General features: G+C 46.2%; 1 protein-coding gene across 2 annotated transcripts in view; it reads left to right on the forward strand.

Annotated features, from left to right (window-relative positions):
* The window catches only part of DGKG (diacylglycerol kinase gamma), a 202,205-nt gene that overhangs the window by 131,208 nt on the left and 52,961 nt on the right, over positions 1-18,036 (forward strand). For both annotated transcript variants that reach the window (XM_003792723.1, XM_003792722.2), the window contains exon 19: positions 7,991-8,081. In XM_003792723.1, the coding sequence (XP_003792771.1) occupies positions 7,991-8,081 (91 nt within the window). The remainder of the gene's footprint in view (positions 1-7,990; positions 8,082-18,036) is intronic.

Here is an 18,036-nt window from a genome sequence, read left to right on the forward strand (position 1 = left end):
AAAAAAAAAAAAAAAATTTCACATGTGAATATGAAGTAAGAAGTGTCTTCATAGGCATTAAGAGGATTCCTTATATATACAGTAAAATACACCATAAGTTTCTCCTTCCTTCCTCAGCCATTTCTCCCCTGCGTGCCTTAAGTTTCTCCCTTTTTTTTCCTCCTCACATTTCTGCACTTCTTGGTCTCTGGTCTCCAGCCTGCCTGTCATTCACCATCCTACATTTTTCTGAGTGCCATGAACACCAGTCTTGTCCCAAGTATGGAAAAGAGCCAGGGAATACCTTAGCCCTGAAGCTGAAATACAGCAAGCCAACACAAATCTGTTGGCAGGAACAGCAGGCACAAGAGTCACATTCAGAGGACAAAAACAGCTATTTATAAAGCCTCCTTCCTGATAGCTGGGTGTTCACTTTCCCTTGAACCAAAGGGGCCATTGCCCCCTCTTGGGAAAGATGATTCCATCCACGGCTCCGTGCCTAAGGGTCACCGAGTGCCCATTCTGATGAGCAGTGAGAACAGGACAGCAGGCAGGGTGGATTAGATGTGGTGACAAGCTCTAGGATGGGCCAAGGCAGCTGAGTGTGCGGGTGACACAGATGGCCTCTGCAGCACCTGTGAGGTGACAGTCACGGGCCCCTTGTAGGACTTGACATCCTGCCCTTGGAGCCAAGCCCACCTGCCTTGACTTTTTTTTCAACTCTCGATGTTGACTTTGGTTAACACAATTACTAAACTTCCAAAGGCATTTGGGATTCAAATAATGTAAAATGTTAACAGGTGAAGTACTCCCAATATTATTACTGGCATTCATCACTCAGTTGTAATTCAGCTCTAGTTGCATCTGCCCTTTCTGTGTTTCTAAAAACCTGTTTGATTTGCTGATTATCTATCTTAACCTAATACTGGTCTATGATGTTCAGTCGTAGTAGCAATAACACCACCAATGAGGCAGCAAACCCAAAATGGTGTTAAGGAAGATCAGTTGTTTTGTTTTTTAATTGAGACAATGCTTATGAAAATGTATAATTAATGAGCAGAAACGGCCTGTCGGCTTGGTATGGTTTTCCCAGATATGTAGTCCTTGGCCTATGATCTTAAAAAGTTGAATTACTTGCCGCCTCTAATAATCAGAAGATTTTACATTAAAACATATATATCTGAATTCTCTTCCAAAAATATCAGCTCTAGCAATCCCTAGGTCCTACTCGGTGGTGGATGTACAGGGCACCGTTCTTCCCATCCCGCTCGGTGTTATCCCAGGTTGTCCAGGGAGCTTAGAGAAGTCTCAGAAGGAAGTTGGTCAGAGCCCTTGGTTTTCAGATGAGGAAACTGAGGCATGGGCATGTGAGTGACTTCTGTGGTGTCACATGTTGGTGTGTATGACACCCAGGGCTGGGAGGCAGGCAGTCTCCACCACCCGCCGTACACACACTAGTCCAGTGTAGTCTCCTCTAAATCATTCCTGCCCCTCTGCCCAGAACACCATGGCAGGTAGCCCCTGCTTCCCCAGGCCTCCCAACTTAACACTGATACCAGAGGCCTCACTAACTATTTGAGTCATGAGCCCCTCAGGGAACCTGAATATCAAAGTCCAAACCACAAAGAGGAATACCTTCACTTCAAGGGCTTCTATTTCTAGAAATAACTGTAGTGTTCTCTGTGTAGACTTCTAAGCTCAAAGAAATGTTTTCATGTTTTGACGACTTCAAAAGTCCACTGCCCTTAAAACTTCCTCGATTCTCAGAAAAAGGCTACCAGAAGCTCAAGGCGGTGGAAGGAGCTGAATATTTCACCTCTGCCGGTAAAGCAAATGCCCAGCAGTTCACTTGGTTTTACTTGTGGACATCCTTAAAAAACAGGCTATTCATAGCTGTCAGGATGATGATTGATTCCAACCCTAAATTGCTGACAAGGATGAGGAACATTTATACTTAGTCTCATTTTTTCTCTCATCTGTCAAATGAAAAAATTCAACTAACTAGTGTGATAATTGATGTTATTTCCTTATAAGCCAGAAAGAAATTAAGGAACCCCAGAAACTAGAGTTGAGCCGTGGTGTCACTCCTGTGATTTGCCATTTTTCCCTGTGGCTGAGAGTCCCTGGGAGCACAAACATCTTCTGCCTCAAGAATGGGTTCACCTCGGTAGTTTAGAGCTGACAACGAACCCAGAAGTTGCGTGGAACTGGAAATTGGCCTCAGAACTAGTTAAGAATTAGTCATCTCCAGCTGAAAGGTGATTATGAGGGGGGGGAAATGGTGGGCCAAAGACAACTCAGGAAGAGAGGCGCAGGAAAAGCATTCCAGCAGTCAGTAAAACATTGTTATTTTTATTTTCTTCCAAAAATATTAGCCACCTGGGATAGACCCCCACCCTCGTCCTGCCCTTACCCCTGCAGCCATTGGAGAGGGAGTCCTCCCGTGACTGAGTCTCCTAGCAACAAGGAAGAACGGCTACGGAGCATTTTTTAGGCATTAAACACCTGCTTGGTGTTTCGCATTTGCCACATACACTTCACAACTTTGGGGGGTAGAAAATAATATTCCCATTTTGTAGAAGAAGGGATAACTTGCCTGGATGGTGAGTGGCAAAGCCAGGTGTGAACCCTAGCGTCTCAGCTTCCAAGGGCCACATTATTGTACCATAGAAGATGAAACAGACAAGCCGCCCCACCCTCCTTCCACAGCGGTCCTAACTCTCAGTGTTGAAGGGACTAGGGAGACAACTGCAAAAGGGAAGACGGAATATTGCATTCAGGCTCTTGGGGGGGGGGCAGGGGGCTGTGTCTCAGGACTACAGCTTTTCCCAAGGCTTTGGAAAGGTGAAAGATATGGCACTGTGCTGTGACTGTAAATGAAAAGAAGGAAAATGGAGACAGGGCAGAGGAGACTTCACTTCCGTCTGTGGGTTTCCCGACTTAATAGCAATAGTACCTCCTCCAGGGTTCTGAGAGTTAAAGGAGAGAGTGTACATAAAATGTTTAGCAGAGGCAAAACCAAAGGGCCATGGGCATAGAATGTATCCACGTCTAACCAAAAAGTGCCTGAGTTGAAAGAGGAGAAATAGAACCATCTACATTTTGAGCAGATCTGAAACCCACGTCTCATCTCCTGTGGGTCAGGGGTTGAATGTTAGAACCCTTCTTTCTTTTTTTTTTCTGAGACAGTCTCACTATGTCACCCTGGGTAGAGTGCCATGGTGTCACAGCTCACAGCAACCTCAAACTCTTGGGCTTAAGCAATTCTCTTGCCTCAGCCTCCCAAGTAACTGGGACCTCAGGCACCCGCCACAATTCCAGGCTATTTTTTATTATTGTTGTCATTATTGTTTAGCAGTCCCTGGCCGGGTACCCACCAGCCCCAGTGCATGTGGCCGGTGGCCCCACCACTGTGCTATGAGCACCAAGCCATGAATGTTAGAATCTTGGTGAAGCTATTAAAAGTGTAGAAGTTCTGTGAGGCAGGGGTCATGTATGTCTTAATCGTCACTCAGCACCTGACCCATAGTAGGACTTAGTGAATGTTCAACGGATGGATAAATGAGTGAACAGGCAGATGGGCCCAAAACTGCCACCAGAGAATTGATATTCTGTGCCCCTCCCTTGGGAAATGACACCTGCCATCTTTCTTGCTAAGACAATAACTTGAGTGTCACTTTGACGACTCTTTCTGGCTCACCCCTTACAACAAATCAGCTCTGTCAATTTTATCTCCTGAACTTTAGTTCATGAGTCTCCCCCAAATTTGCACATCCCCCCAAATACTACCATCTCTAGCTTTGTTCAGGCCCTTCCAAGTTCTCTCTTGGATTCTCACACCAACTCCAAACTACTTTCCAAGCCTTCAGTCTGTACCTACCCTGCCAATCCATGTTCCACACCAGGGACAGAATGATGTTTAAATAACACAAATCTGATCCAATCACTACTCCCACTACCCCACCCTCGGTCCCACTTAAGGATAGTCCATGACCCCCTATAAGCCCAAATACCTAAGCATGGCATCCACACCCTTCACCAACTTGCTCTATCTGCCACCAAGGTGGCAGGTCCACCTTGAGTTCTATGTCCTCCCAGCAAGGCTATTCTGTCTGTTGCTTGTCCCATTGCCTGGGCTTCTCCCCTATCTGCAGTCGTCACCCACCACCTTCCATGCTTCCCTTCTACATCCTGAATACAACTCTGGCATCACCCCCTACGGTACTTTCTCACCCCAGTTAAGAACCAGGTGTCCCACCTCCTCTGTACCTTAGTGCTTAGTTCTGCTTCATTGTCCTTCCCAGGAGTCTGGCTCCTGAAGCGCTGTGTTTTGTTCTCGGTTGTACCTAGCATACCCTCTCTACCCACCGGCACAATGAATGAATGAATGAATTGGTGAATATCTCATCTCACCCAAACATGCACTTTCTCAGAAGCATATTAGCAATCAACATCACATCTTTAGCCAGCTGTGTGACCAGTCAAGATAATTAATCAAAGATTGGGGTCTGGGTTCTGACTCTGGAAAAATCTATTAAAACTAGACATGTGAGGAACATTTTTATTTATTTATTTATTTATTGTGAGCCAGAGTCTCACTATATCACCCTTGGTAGAGTGCCATGGCGTCACTGCTCACAGCAACCTCAAACACTTGGGCTTAAGTGATTTTCTTGCCTCGACCTCCCAAGTAGCTGGGACTATAGGCACCCATCACAATGTCTGGCTATTTTTTGGTTGTAGTTGTCATTGTTGTTTGGCAAGCCCGGTCTGAGTTCGAACCCCCAGCTCCGGTGTATGTGGCTGGTGCCCTAGCCACTAAGCTATAAGCACCAAGCCAGGAACATTTTTTTTAAACCAAAAGTCAAGATACACCATCTAAAAAACATGATCACATATTTTTCTTGCCCAGAAAAATATGAATATATAATATCTACAGCTACACAAGCAGAGCTGTCATTTTTGCCTTACTGTGTTATTCAGATATGCCTACTCAAGACACTGAAGTAACAACAGCTAATAAGTAAACGCTAACAGTCTTGGTGAGCCTACTATGAGCCAAGCGTAATATGAAATGCTTTGCTATCATCTCATTTAATCTTCTCAAATACCATTCTTTTTCATTTGTTTGTTTGTTTGTTATGTTTTGTGGGTGGTTTTTTGAGACATAGTCTTACTCTGTTGCCCAGGCTAGAGGGCCATGGCATCAACCTGCCTCACAGCAACCTCAAACCCTTGGGCTCAACAATCCTCCTGCCTCAGCTCACCGAGTAAGAGAGACTACAGGTGCTCACCACAATGCCTGGCTAATTTTCTTCCATTTTTAAGAGAGACAGGGTTTTGCTTTTGCTCAGCCTGGTTTCTCAGAGTGCTAGGATTATAGACATGAGCCACCATGCCCAGCCTTCAATCCCTTTTAAAGCAGATGTTTTTCTTCTATTTTACAGATGAGGAAACTAAGGCTTTAAAAGGTTAAATAACTCACCAAAGGGTATGCAGCCAATGATGGATGAGAAGTCCATTTGATCCTCTCAGTTATTCTGCTATACTGACCTAACCATGACCTCTTAACCTTATTAGATCATGAGAAGAGCCACTACTGGGCAAAAATAGCTGTGGCTTCTGGAAATATTTATTAAAACTCTAAATCTTCTGGCAATAACTTTCAAAAGTCATGATTCAGACCAGCAGTGATATTTGAAAATGGAATCACAATGCAACTCTCCTGGCTACAGAGATGCTCTTGCTACCGGAAAGGAATTCTCAACCTTGGCATTTATGACAATCTGTGTTTTTCCTGTTACTTGGTCTTTAGCCATCATTGCCCATTAAAAGGAACTGACCCTCATTCAATTCTCCCTAGAGAATCCTCTCCTTCAGGTTTAACTGGTTCTATCCTTTTCCATGGTTTTCCTTTCGCTGGGATCTGGAGCAATATTTCTCAAAGTCCTGTCCACTGACCATCTGCATGATGATCACCTGCATGCTCATGAAAATGCACATTTGGGGGCCTTGTTCCCCAACATCACATCTCTACAGATGAGAGCCTTGGACGCAACATTTGAATCATATTCCTCAGGTAATTCATAGGAACCTTTGAGAACCACAGGTGCAGTCTCTAGATTCGTTTCACTCAAAGTATGATCCAGGCGTCCTCAAACTACAGCCTACCGGCCACATGCGGCCCACCAAGGACATTCATCTGGCCCGCCGGGTGTTTTTGCCACCACTGCCTGTCCTGCTTAGCAGCCGACTCATCCCAGGACCCGCAGTCCGGCCCTCCAATGGTCTGAGGGACAGTGAACTGGCCCCTGTTTAAAAAGTTTGAGGACCCTTGGTGTGATCCCTGGACCAGCAGCATCAGCAGCTTGTTAGGAAATGGGCCCCAGCCCTAAACCAACTGAATCAGAATCTGCATTTTAATAAAATCCCAGGTGATTTATGTACACACCTGACTGTGCATACAGAGAACTGGTGATCTAGAACAATGTTTCCCAATTTTTTGTGTGTCATGGCATTCATAGTAAGCAAAGACATTTGTCTGGCTAGGAAAACAGATGAAAATGCCTGGTGTGGCACCAGGGCTCAGCCTGCCCCAACCCCACCCAGCCACTGTGAAGGCTGAGGAGATTGATGTCTTAGGCCTACCTATGTTACAACACACTGGTTGAGCAACAATGGTCTGTTTGAAGTTCTAAGTTTTTTCATGAGGCATAATTCCCTAGCCCTTTCTTAATCTAATTTCCCTCACTGTTTATCATTTCTTTTCATGCACAGTAAGAGGTAGAAAAGCTACTTCCCAACGAACTGGAAATAGCTCAGTCATCACATATGGAAGAACATAGTCTCATCTTCAAGGTCTAGGTAGATTCTTGGGGAAATGCAGAGAAAAGGAGTTGTATGTGTTATTCCAAAGAGTCATCTGCTATGGCCTGAGGAAAACTAGGAAGAAATAAAGAGTCCTCTTCCCTCTGAAGAATGCTCCTTTCTCCTTGGTCTACAAATCTGAAGAGAGGATTAGCAAGATGCAAAGTGGCTTCCTCTCTCCTGAGTGCCAAGAAGAATGTGATTTTGTTTAATCCTTCCTTAGGAAAATCTGTCAGCTTATAAACTGGACAGGTGTCCCCTCTCTCAGCCAGCCCTGATAATGGGGTGACAGTTGGGGTGGAAGGGATGGGATACCTTCAGAAACACTTCCTGGTGAGACCATCTGATCAAAACCACCAAGTGTCAGGACACACCATCTGACTTTGCAAAGCCCCAGCTATGTGGGAACCCCATTGATTGATTTTTTTTCTTCCTCCTGAGGAAAATGTTAAAAAAATTTAAAGCTCAAAGTGGTGAACTCTTATTCTGAAACACACATGACAAGTTCTATCATTAAACGAAGGATTGTTGAGGCTTCATCAAATATAAGAAAGAGGGGGAGGGTGATTCTCACCTTTTTTTCTTCTCTTTCCAACTTGCCTGCAAATCTGTATCTAATTCTGTCTACTGTACTTCTCCCAGTCGGAGCCCAGGCTCGGAAGCACACACTTCTGCTGGGTGGGAGTTGGGCTATCCCTCCTCTATCCTAAGACTATACAGCCTCATGTACCTGTATGATCTTACCAACATATATTAAACACCTGAATTAGTGATAGAAAGGACAGTGACCACAGCATGCTTGTCAGTATTTGCCACCTCTGTTTGATTTTTCATGAAACTCTCTCCTTAATGCAGATACACGGCCAAGCAAATGGCTGACCATTTCTCCTGCTCTGACCAGGAAGTTCAGAGGTCAATTGGCAGTTCAGCCAGAGTTGCCATGATGTCTAAGAAATGAGTGGATTTTCTTTAAGTTCTTAGCAAGAAGAGTGGGTAAAAATTTCTATTCCTTAATTAACAAGGGATACAAATCTGAGATTGAGGAATGCTGAGGACTTGGGCCTCCCAATCCAAATCACATAGCTGTTTTACATGACCCATTCAAATAGAGAGTATTGAGCCATCTCTCTGCTTCATGGTCCAGGATGAAGAACAAGCTGTGGTACTTTGAATTTGGCACCTCGGAGACCTTTGCTGCCACCTGCAAGAAACTCCATGACCACATAGAATTGGAGGTAAGTTTTCAAATGGGGAGAAGGCTTCCTGGGCCATGGTTCTGCTATTGGACTGTCACACACCCAGAGGACATATCCTCTGGGTCCTTAAGAGGTAACATAGAGCATTACCTATATGTTGTTTCTCCATCCTGTTCCCAAACACCTCCATGACCTCACTCAGTGGGCTCCCAAGTGCTGGACCTGGCTTTCCTGGCCTATCTGGACAGTCCTTGGGGCTCTGGGACCCAGAGGCCCAGAAGACTCAGAGTCCCTGTCCATTCCCTCAGCCCCTCTCCCACCATAGCCTAGCTATTCCTCCTTTTCAGAGGCGAAGACTCAATTATCACCAGCAGAGGGAGAGGGGCTGCTGTTGGGGTATAGGCAATGTCCTAAACCTGGTAAAAGTCTAGGAACTGGTGGCCACAGGGCAGTGGGGGTGGGCAGTATGGGGGTTGAAGCCAGAAGTGACCAGATATCCCTCAGCTCAGATGCATCAGTTTTCACAGCATCTGACTCATAAGCACTCAGGGCCAGCTTTACGGGCATGTAACCTGTACCTTCACAGAGGTCCCTGTGCTCAGAAGGGCCCTCAGTTTAATGTTCTGTTACTGTCTGGAATGTCTTGATAATCTTTTAAACAAAGAGCCCAGCATTTGCATGCTGAACAGGGCTCCATGAATTATGTAGCTGATCCTGTCGGTGCACTCATGTTTTACTAACTCTGCCACACTTGTAGCAGCCTGCCTTAGACAGTTTGCCTGGCGGCGTCCCACCCCCTCACCCCACCTCTGCTGGGCTGCTCTTCTCTCATTGAAGTCCTCTCACTGATCACTGTGAGGACCCTCCTTGGTCTCTGGCCCAGACTTCTATCCACACCGCTCTGTCTCCACTGTGTGAAACCTCAGGCCCAGCGGCTCTCTTGCCCAGGGCTCTTAGCTCCCAACCTCACCTTCCCATGGGATTCAGGCCTGTAACCTTATTTCACTCAAGAAAAGCAAGTGTAAGGGGCAGCCAGAGAGTTCCACCAGGCCAGGCTCCCCTGGCCCCTCAGCTCTGCCTCCCAGCCTCCATGAGCAGTCCACAGGGCCCGGGCATCCCTCTGAGGGGCACTTGGCCTGAAGCAGCGCAGGAAAGCCCTGCCCCTGCCCTCAGATGGGAACTGGGCAAGTTTTCACAAACAAAATGCATGCTGCTGTATTTGACTCCTCTGCTTGCCTCTCCCCTTCACTGCAGGATTACCAGGGTAGGAGGCTCAGGGTAATCCCCTGAACCTTACACCAGCCTGGTCAGAGAGCAGAGGGGCCCAGGAGCCAGGGGCATGTGTCCCAGTTGGTATGTGGCTGCTGGCTGTAGTCACCTATACCTGGGAGAGGGAAGGAGCCAGCCCTTCTCTATTACACACACTTACACACTGCCTGGGCCCTGCCACTGAAGGAGGAGAGGCCTTGGCAGGGGGACTGAGTGTGGCTAACAGAGATATGTGTGCATTTTTCCTGTTGGCACAGTCATCTAGTGGGGTCTCTTTAAATACACCACAAGTGAGGGACAGCCCTGGCCTAACCACAGCCAGCTGCAGGCGCACAGCGACTGCTTGTTCTCCTGCAGCTGGCCTTGAAATTGTGCCCAGAATACAGCAGTTTGACTCCCCTGCCTGTGGCCCGCCTCCCGGCTGCAGGCCCAACAGTACTCTCTGGGTCTGAGTCACAGTAGCTCTTCCTCAGCTGCAGAGGGGGCTGGTGGCCTCCTTGCTAAAGACAGTGGCCTCTGGAGGGGGTGGGGTGGTTCACAGGGTGGGTTGTTGGGAGCTTTCAGAAGCACTTCCTGTTTTCCTTATCTGCCCATAATAAGTCTTTTTAGTGTGTATTCATGAGGGCAAGCTGGGGGGTAGGGGTGAGGGTGTCCTGTGGTGGGCAGCCTCTGGGACAGCCCTCTGGATTGGGGCAGGCATCATTTCTGTATCCAGACAATAGTGGGTGGATGGTCCTGTGCATTGTGACCCAGAGAGGGATTGAGAGAGACAGAAGAGGGCGAACTATAGGGGTGACAGGTGTAAGGAGACAGCAGAGCCTCGCAGGGAAATGGGAGAGTAACAGATAAGAGAAGTTATATTAAAGGCCATTCTCCACTCTGGGAGGCTGAAGCAGATGCATCCCCTGAGCTGCGGAGTTCAAGAAAAGCCTGAGCAAGAGCAAGCAAGACCCTGTCTCTACTAAAATTAGAAAAACCAATCAGGCATGTGGCCGGTGCCTATACCAGCTACTCGGGAGGCAGAGACAAGAGGATCACTTGAGCCCAAGAGTTTGAGATTGCTGTGAGCTATGACGCCATAGCACTCAACCCTAGAGCAACTGAGTGAGGCTCTGGCTCGAAAAAATAAACGAAGGACCTGAATGTGGCTGCTGCACCCTATAGCCCAGATCAGTGAGGACCAGCACGCAACCCACCAGCCTGAGGTCAGTAAGCCGGAGAATAACCCTATACAAGGATTTATGCTACTCTTCACCGTGTTCAAAGCCCTGGCAGAGCCTCCATTCCAAAGTCACACAACAACCCTGTGTGCTAAGTAGCACCTGCACTATCATGCCCGTTACATATGGAAAAGCAGGCTGAGGCACAGAGGTTTAGAAAGGTAAACAGAGGGAGACAAAAGTAAAACAGGGTGAGGAAAAGTCAGCTGCTCGGGCTGTCTGCCGTGACATGTCTCATTTGCTACAAGCCAGTGAGGCGAGCATTACCATGTATTTTAAACGAGGCTCAGATACATTAAGTAACTTGACCAAGATTTCGTGACTGAAAACTGAGAAGAGAGAAGATTCCAGGTCTTCTGGAGTCAGTTTAGCTTGGAACCCAATAAATAAGTAGAGATTCACGTAACAAGTGCTAGAAACTCAGTAAGTTCTTCAGCCTGGGAGCACTGTCTGTTCCTCCTTCACTGGGACCATTTGATTTCCTCTCTGCTCACGCAGCTGGGCTGCTCTGCTGAGAAATGCGTTGCAAAGAACAACAGACACGGTCCTCCTGCCCATTTGAGGAAGGAACAGATTCAGGCTGGAGGGCAGGAGAAAAAAAAACTGCCTTAAAGTTTACAAAAGGTCTTCACACAGCGTTTGATTTTATTTTGATCAGCAAATCACGCAGGGAAAATACTAATGCCCTCACTTCGTGGAGGGGGAAACTGAGGCTAAGAGGTTCAGCATCCTGAGAAAGTGAACAACTGCAAGGAATCAAGGGAGCCGAGATGAAGTCTATTTAGTTTCTTCTTGTTTTTCTTTTTTGTCACGCTGGTAAGAAAGTTGGTTGGTGAAAGTTAAAGCTCGATTGAGACATTGCAGGGACGATCTCCCTTATCAACTCTTCACCTGACATACAGACTACTTCTCTGAAGACACGGAATAGGAGACTTGGTCCCATCTCTGAAATAACACTTAACAGCCCTGTGACAATAGTCCACAGAACACACAGCACTGCAGAAACTAGATCCAAAGAGTCCCCAGGAGCCACGTGAATTAGATCACTCTGGACCCTGTTTTCTAGGCTCAGTGACTCAGGCAGAGACTCACAATCTACCGCTCACTTTCAGACACGTGGCCAGGGATGGCACCATGAGAGGACTCTGACTCAGACTGTGCTTAGTTAGGTTCAGTAACTTGCTGAACTGTAAGTCTGAACCTCAGTATTCTCATCTATAAAATGGGGAGAAAGGGATTAGTCTACTTCCCAAAGCTATTACTAGGATGAAAGTTTCTAGGTCTTTTCATTTTTGTTATTTTATGTAACTGGAATTGTGCTAAGTGCCTCCCAGAATCTGCATAGTAGCCTTAAGTGGCAGGTCTTATAATCACTTTCCCAGAGAAGGGAGACAGAAGCTGAGAGAAGGTACAAGCTCACCTGAGGTATAAACCTATGGGTGATCAAGTCACCAAGAAACCCAAGATCAAGATTTGCCAGAAACCCAGGAGTTTCAAGGCAGTACTGGCACTTGAAAAGCTCGAGAGTAGAGATTCTCAACCAGGTTTGGGGCATATTCGATCTGCTTATTATTCAGTCTTTATTTTGACTTTGCAGATAACGTTAAAAGCAGGCATGAGATTTTTTACATGTGTCAAAAGGGGACCATAAACAACATTGCAAATACTCGCCCTAGCTGCTTCCTCTGTAGGAATGCAAAGGAAGGCTTGTGAACATTCACGCTGTTCAATAAAATGTTACAGAGTGTAAGCAGAAGCTGGCTGCCACCTACCCCCACCAGCACTGACTGGGCTAAGGCAGTCCCTCAGGGCGGCGCTCTCGGAAGTATCTTCCCTTCCAAAGAGGCCCTTAACAATCTCTCTAACCCGACTTCCCCTGGACAAACAGGTGGGGTTAGGGAGAGGGAGCACACAGTGAGTCACCTCCCTGACCCCAGTTGCGGAACAGTCTTGCAAAACTTCAGTCTGTAGATGGGATCAGTTAGGTGGAACAAACCGGACAGACTTCAACTCCAACATTTATTTTACATTCTGTGGAAATGTTTCATTTTATGGGCTAAAAATAAGAAATTCCAAAATTTCTTGCTATTGAATCTAATCTTAAGAACAACAATCATAAAGGAAGGCAAGTCAGCTCCACTGATATGAACTAATGTGAATGCTGGGAGGGGAGAAAGTGAGTCCCAACCCGGAAGCTCTTCCCAAAATCTCTTGTTAGTATCTTTTGGCAATCTCTGCGCATCCGTCACCCCTTTCACTTGAGGGTTTTTTAAAAATACAGAAAAGTCTTGAGGATAGTATATCAAATACTCCCGTTTTCCCCCTTACTCAGAATTGATATTTGCCATTATTTTGTCTTCTTTCAGGTATTTTCAATCAAAGAAATAAACTATTGCAGATAAACATGAAGTCCCCCACAATCCCTTCCTACCCTGTAACTTGCCTCTGTACTCACCTTGATCTTCTTGCCATCTCCCATGCAGATGTTGATGGAGCTGGTTCATTACTTCTAACTGCCTAAGGTGCTCTGTGCATCCCCTACCCACTGTTGATGAGAAGCAGAAATGGAACTGCTCAGACACTGCTGGGGGTAACATAAGTGTTCAGCAGTCCACACCCAAGGGAGAGTGTGTGTACACAGGCTGTGTGACCCAGCAAGTTCTTCTCCACCCAGACCCTCATATGAGCATGAGATGAGCACAGAGGTACAGTGCACCATTTTTTTTTAATTACAACAAAATAGAACCAACCCAAATGACTGTGTTATACTAACACTTTAAAAAGAAAGTGAAGGTACTAAATGCCACTGGCACTTTAAAATAGCTAATTCCACCTCAATTAAAAAAAAAATTTAAAGGGATTTGCTGGGCACTGTGCTAATAATATTTAGTCTATATCATGACATGGGTCCCACCCATGAGAATCCTTAATTCTAAAACCAACAGCACAGCCATGTGCATGCAAAGAAGCTTCACAAATAATGTCAGATTACTGTACTGTAAGATTGGACAGATACGTTTAGATATTCCAGTCCAAACTGGTGCCATTATTTTTCAAAAATAAAACTCAAGAACTTTATAGGTTAAGTCACTTGACCAAGTTCATCCAGCTCATATGTTGTGTGCAGAAGAGAAAACTCATGGCTCTCAAGCTCAGGGTGGAGGGGAACTTCTCTTACTCTGTGGTGGCATCCACCTGTAGTAAGTATTGCACACTTTTAAATTAGACTGGACTAGATCTTCGGGCCTTGGTCTCTTCCCACATGGTCTGAACCTTCTTTTCATCTTAGGCAGGTGGAGCCTTTTAGAGCTTGGCATAAGGAAAGTGGGGATTGGCCAGCACTCAGCCATCCACCCAACCGCACTGAATGACATGGAAACATTTGTAGGCAGGGAAACTTGAGAAGAGCATCAGAAGGAATTTGGGGTTCTCGGGAAATAAAAGGGGCAACCTGTTTACACTTCAAACCCTAGAGTAAAAAGTGAGGCGAGAGAGGTCCTCCTTCTGGTCCACCCCCTTCCTCAGCCAGTCTGACAGCCCCTTCATCGGAGCATCACCCTCACTGTGAAACTGTCCAAAGCCACGCTGGGCACTTCAGATTTCTTCTTCTTGCCCATCTGCCAGTTCTGACCACTCCTGAAGCCCCTAACTCAGCTTTTTCTTCTCCTTCCTAATATGTGTGTTAACGGCTTTTCCAATTGACAGGTCCTCATAGTTCATTATTACTTAAAAGATCTTTTTGGATCTATTTGGATTACAAGTAATCCATTTTAAAACATTTTAAAATGCAGAGGGGCAAAAAAGAAAACTAATCCCACTGATCTCACCAACTGGGGATCAATACTACTATAATATTGGTCTCTTTTCAATCTTATACTCCTATCAGCCTTTATTTCCTTGACATTAGACCTCCTGAGGATCATCCTTTGGCTCCATTCAAATGTTTATTTATTTTAAGCTTAGCTTTATCATCCCCATCGCTCTTCTTCCCAACATGCTCTGACTCTAAGTTTCCTTCGCTGACGGTTAGAAGTGTTCAGCTTACTAAGGAAAAATGGTTTCTGTCAATTTCACCGTGTAAAATTCCATTGTTTGCTCGCATTTGCTTCTGACACACAAAACTATTTCTCTCTTAAATGACCCTCGTTTTTATTTTCTACAAATGTGTATCCTGTAGTTCACTTCAATCCTCCATTCATCCATATGCTTTTATTTTCCTGTCCTTTTCCATTTCTTTTGTTCTTTGTGAATTGCTTTGATTTTCTTTTGTCTTCAGACTCCTGGCTACACTTGTTTTCTGTCTTCCAAGGACTTGGGAGTAACTTTTAAAGGTTAATCCCTACGCCTTTAGTTTCACAAAGTAGCTGTTAAGGGATCCATAGCATATTTAATAGACAGGGTCCAAAGAAGTCTCAGAAGACCCAGGTTGAGGGTCACAGGACTCAGCAGGTTGGGTTAGAACACGCTCCCACCACAGGATTCCTTCTGGAAGATCCTCCCAGCTAACCTCTGCCCCAGAGAGCTTAACTTTCCTATCACCAAGTTCCTTAGTAAAAGAGTAACTTTCCCCAAGCAATGTCTACCAAACAAATAGATATTTTAAGTAATAATGAACTATGAGAACCTGTGAAATATATTATTTCTCTTAGACTTTATAGACGATTCAGAGGAATTCATGATCTTCATCATCACACTCGGGAGATTCAGGAACCTTGGGAAAGAGAAACATTATAATCCTTTTCTTCCTCTGCAAATGGGTTATTAAAAGGACCCATACAGAACAGGGTATATAAATATGTCTTCTCGGATAGCTCTTTGTTTTTCTCACTTAGTCTGTGAGGTTATAAACTTTCTGATCCTAGCCGTCACTGTAAAAGGCATTAAAAAGGTAGAAGAATTGACTCTCTAAGGAAAAGCATAGAATCTAACAGGAGATTGAATTAATATTACTGTGCACGCACATTATACCCCACATCCAGCGGGATCAACAAGTTAATAACAATAGCAGCCACTTAATGAGCACTTACTATATGACAGGCTCTGTCTGGCACTTTCCTACATTGCCTACACAGTAGGATCCCACATCCAGTAGGATCAACAATAGCAGCCACTTACAGAGCACTTACTATATGACAGGCTCTGTCTGGCGCTTTCCTGCGTTGCCTTACTTCATCTTCATAACCACTCTCCATTATTTACACAGAGAAATGGAGTCTTATAAAGATGAGTAAGTACACTCCAAGACCAGATGAGTTTCGAGCCTAGATCTGGGATCCCAGGCCCCCAGCAAAGCCACAGAGATGGCCCCTGCGTTACACTTCCGCCTGCCGCCTAACACATGCATCTGGTCAGTAGATAAAGGGGCTCCCCTTCAGGGCTCTCAGCACATCCATCAGGCGATCAGCTTGCTGAAGCAAGGACTTGCTCTTATTCACTCTGTACCCCTAGCACAGTACCCAAAATAAAGTCTTTCCTCAATAGTAACTTGCCGATTGTAAAAGTAAACAAGTATGAAACATTCCATAATTAGTGTGTACACCAAGGAAATTATTATTTGACCAGCCTCAGGTCACACCTTTTTGTTGGAAGAATAAAAGGGACACTTGCTCCATTTGTAACACAAAGGGGGAGCCAATGGGCACTTGGGCCTTCTCCTAACTGTGTGGCAAGTGGGAAGACCTCCCACGCCCATCTCTGAGTTGTTGCTGGGATCTTTGAAAGTAGCAGAGGGTCTGGGACAACTGTGAACAGGGGCAGGAAATGCCAGGGTTCTCCCACCTCTTTCCCACCAGAGTTAAGACAGGGAGTGGGCAGAGCCCATGTGGCAGCAAGGGTACCAGGAGGCTGTGTGTTGAGAGAAGTGACCCTGCAGGGCAGATGGTGTCCTCATTCTGAGTCCTCTCTGTGGCCCAGAAGCCTACTTGCCCCTGAGCCCTGCTGTCCTGCGCCATCGGCCAAGCTCTATCTGCAGGGATGTTTGACCCCTCAGAAATCCCCATCCACCCCAAGTTGGCCTCAGCTCCCCAGACAGACAGCAAAGCCTGTTAATCTGTGTCCACAGTAAGAATGCCTTAACACACCAGGGGTTTTTTTAAAACCTAGGGAGGGTGGAGCAGCGGATAGGAAACAGCTTTGCCTTCTGTCCAACTCTGAGGCAACCCACCACAGTGAGCTCTGAGAAATAGCAGTTTTGTTTTGGAAACTGGCACCCAGTGCCGGCTCACTCCTGGAAATGAATTTTGCCCCCCCCATCCCCAGCTGCAGCGTTCTACTTCCAGTCTGCCTGCCAACACCCCCTTCCAGCTGCCCCTCTCAAAGGCACCATTGTGCCCGCCTGGCACGGCAACAGAGGAGGGCTAAAGAGGAAGAAAATATTTTCTGCTCATAGAATGTTCTTAAGCAGGTTGTGTGTACATGGCTTCCATGCCACATTCCTTGAGCCCACACAAACCCGCCAGAGCCGCATCATCCCTGTCACAGATGGCAGCCACTTTCCAGTCTAACTGGCCCACCACGGCTCACTGTCAGAGAACAAAGAGCACGCAGCTGGGAGGACAAGGCTGGGGAGAAGTGCGGGGTCGTGATGACACTTTCTCAGTACAGCTCACTCTGGCCTGCCAGAGCAAAGCTGAACATAAAACTCGGAATCTCTGAACTGGAAAGAGTTCTAGTCCCTCTTTCCATTCAACAAAAGATTCATTCTAGCACATTCTGATAAGTGGGCATTCAAGCCTCCTCCTTAACACTCCAAAGACAGGAAGCTCACCACTTTTCAAGCAGCCCGTTGCACTACTGGGCAATTCTGCCTTTCAGAAAGTTCTTCCTGATGCTGAACAAGGCTGTGTGTCCTATTCCTCATCACCTCCTTCCCTGGTTAGCACCTAGCACGGGCTTGGAGCAAAGCAGCCACACAGTGAGCGTGTATGGGGTGCGTGACCAAGTCCCTCTCCGCTGGGCCTATATTCACTCTCTGGGGGATACAGAATGATGCCTCCCCCTCCACAGGACTGCCCTGCAGCAGGCTGAAGGTGCTTCCTCCATGTTGTCTCCTATTTATTATCCCTGAGCCAAACAGCGCCAGTTCATAGACAAGTGACTATCATGACCACTCTTCTTGGATAGACTCCATTTTTTCCGCGTACTCCTTCAAATGAAAAGTCAAGTCCCTCTCTATCCATAATACTCTAAATGTGTCTCATAACACCTGTAAAGCGCAGGGTTCACAGGCATCCTGCTTCTTGGCCTCATGCAGGAAATCCACAGGTCTATGAAGATGACCACAAACCTTGATAAATTGAGAACAGAAGTTCCTTCCTTAATTTCATTATGTCAAACATTCCTTACCTACAAAAAATGGGAATACAAATACTGACATTGTGGCTCAAGTGGCTAAGGCGCCAGCCATATACACCTAAGGTGGCGGGTTTGAATCCAGCCTGGGCCCACCAAACAACAATGATGGCTGCAACCAAAATATAGCCAGGCGTTGTGGTGGGCGCCTGTGG

Source organism: Otolemur garnettii, unplaced genomic scaffold (genome assembly GCF_000181295.1).
Source record: "Otolemur garnettii isolate 467f Iridium unplaced genomic scaffold, OtoGar3 scaffold00060, whole genome shotgun sequence".
Taxonomy (NCBI): Eukaryota; Metazoa; Chordata; class Mammalia; order Primates; family Galagidae; genus Otolemur; species Otolemur garnettii.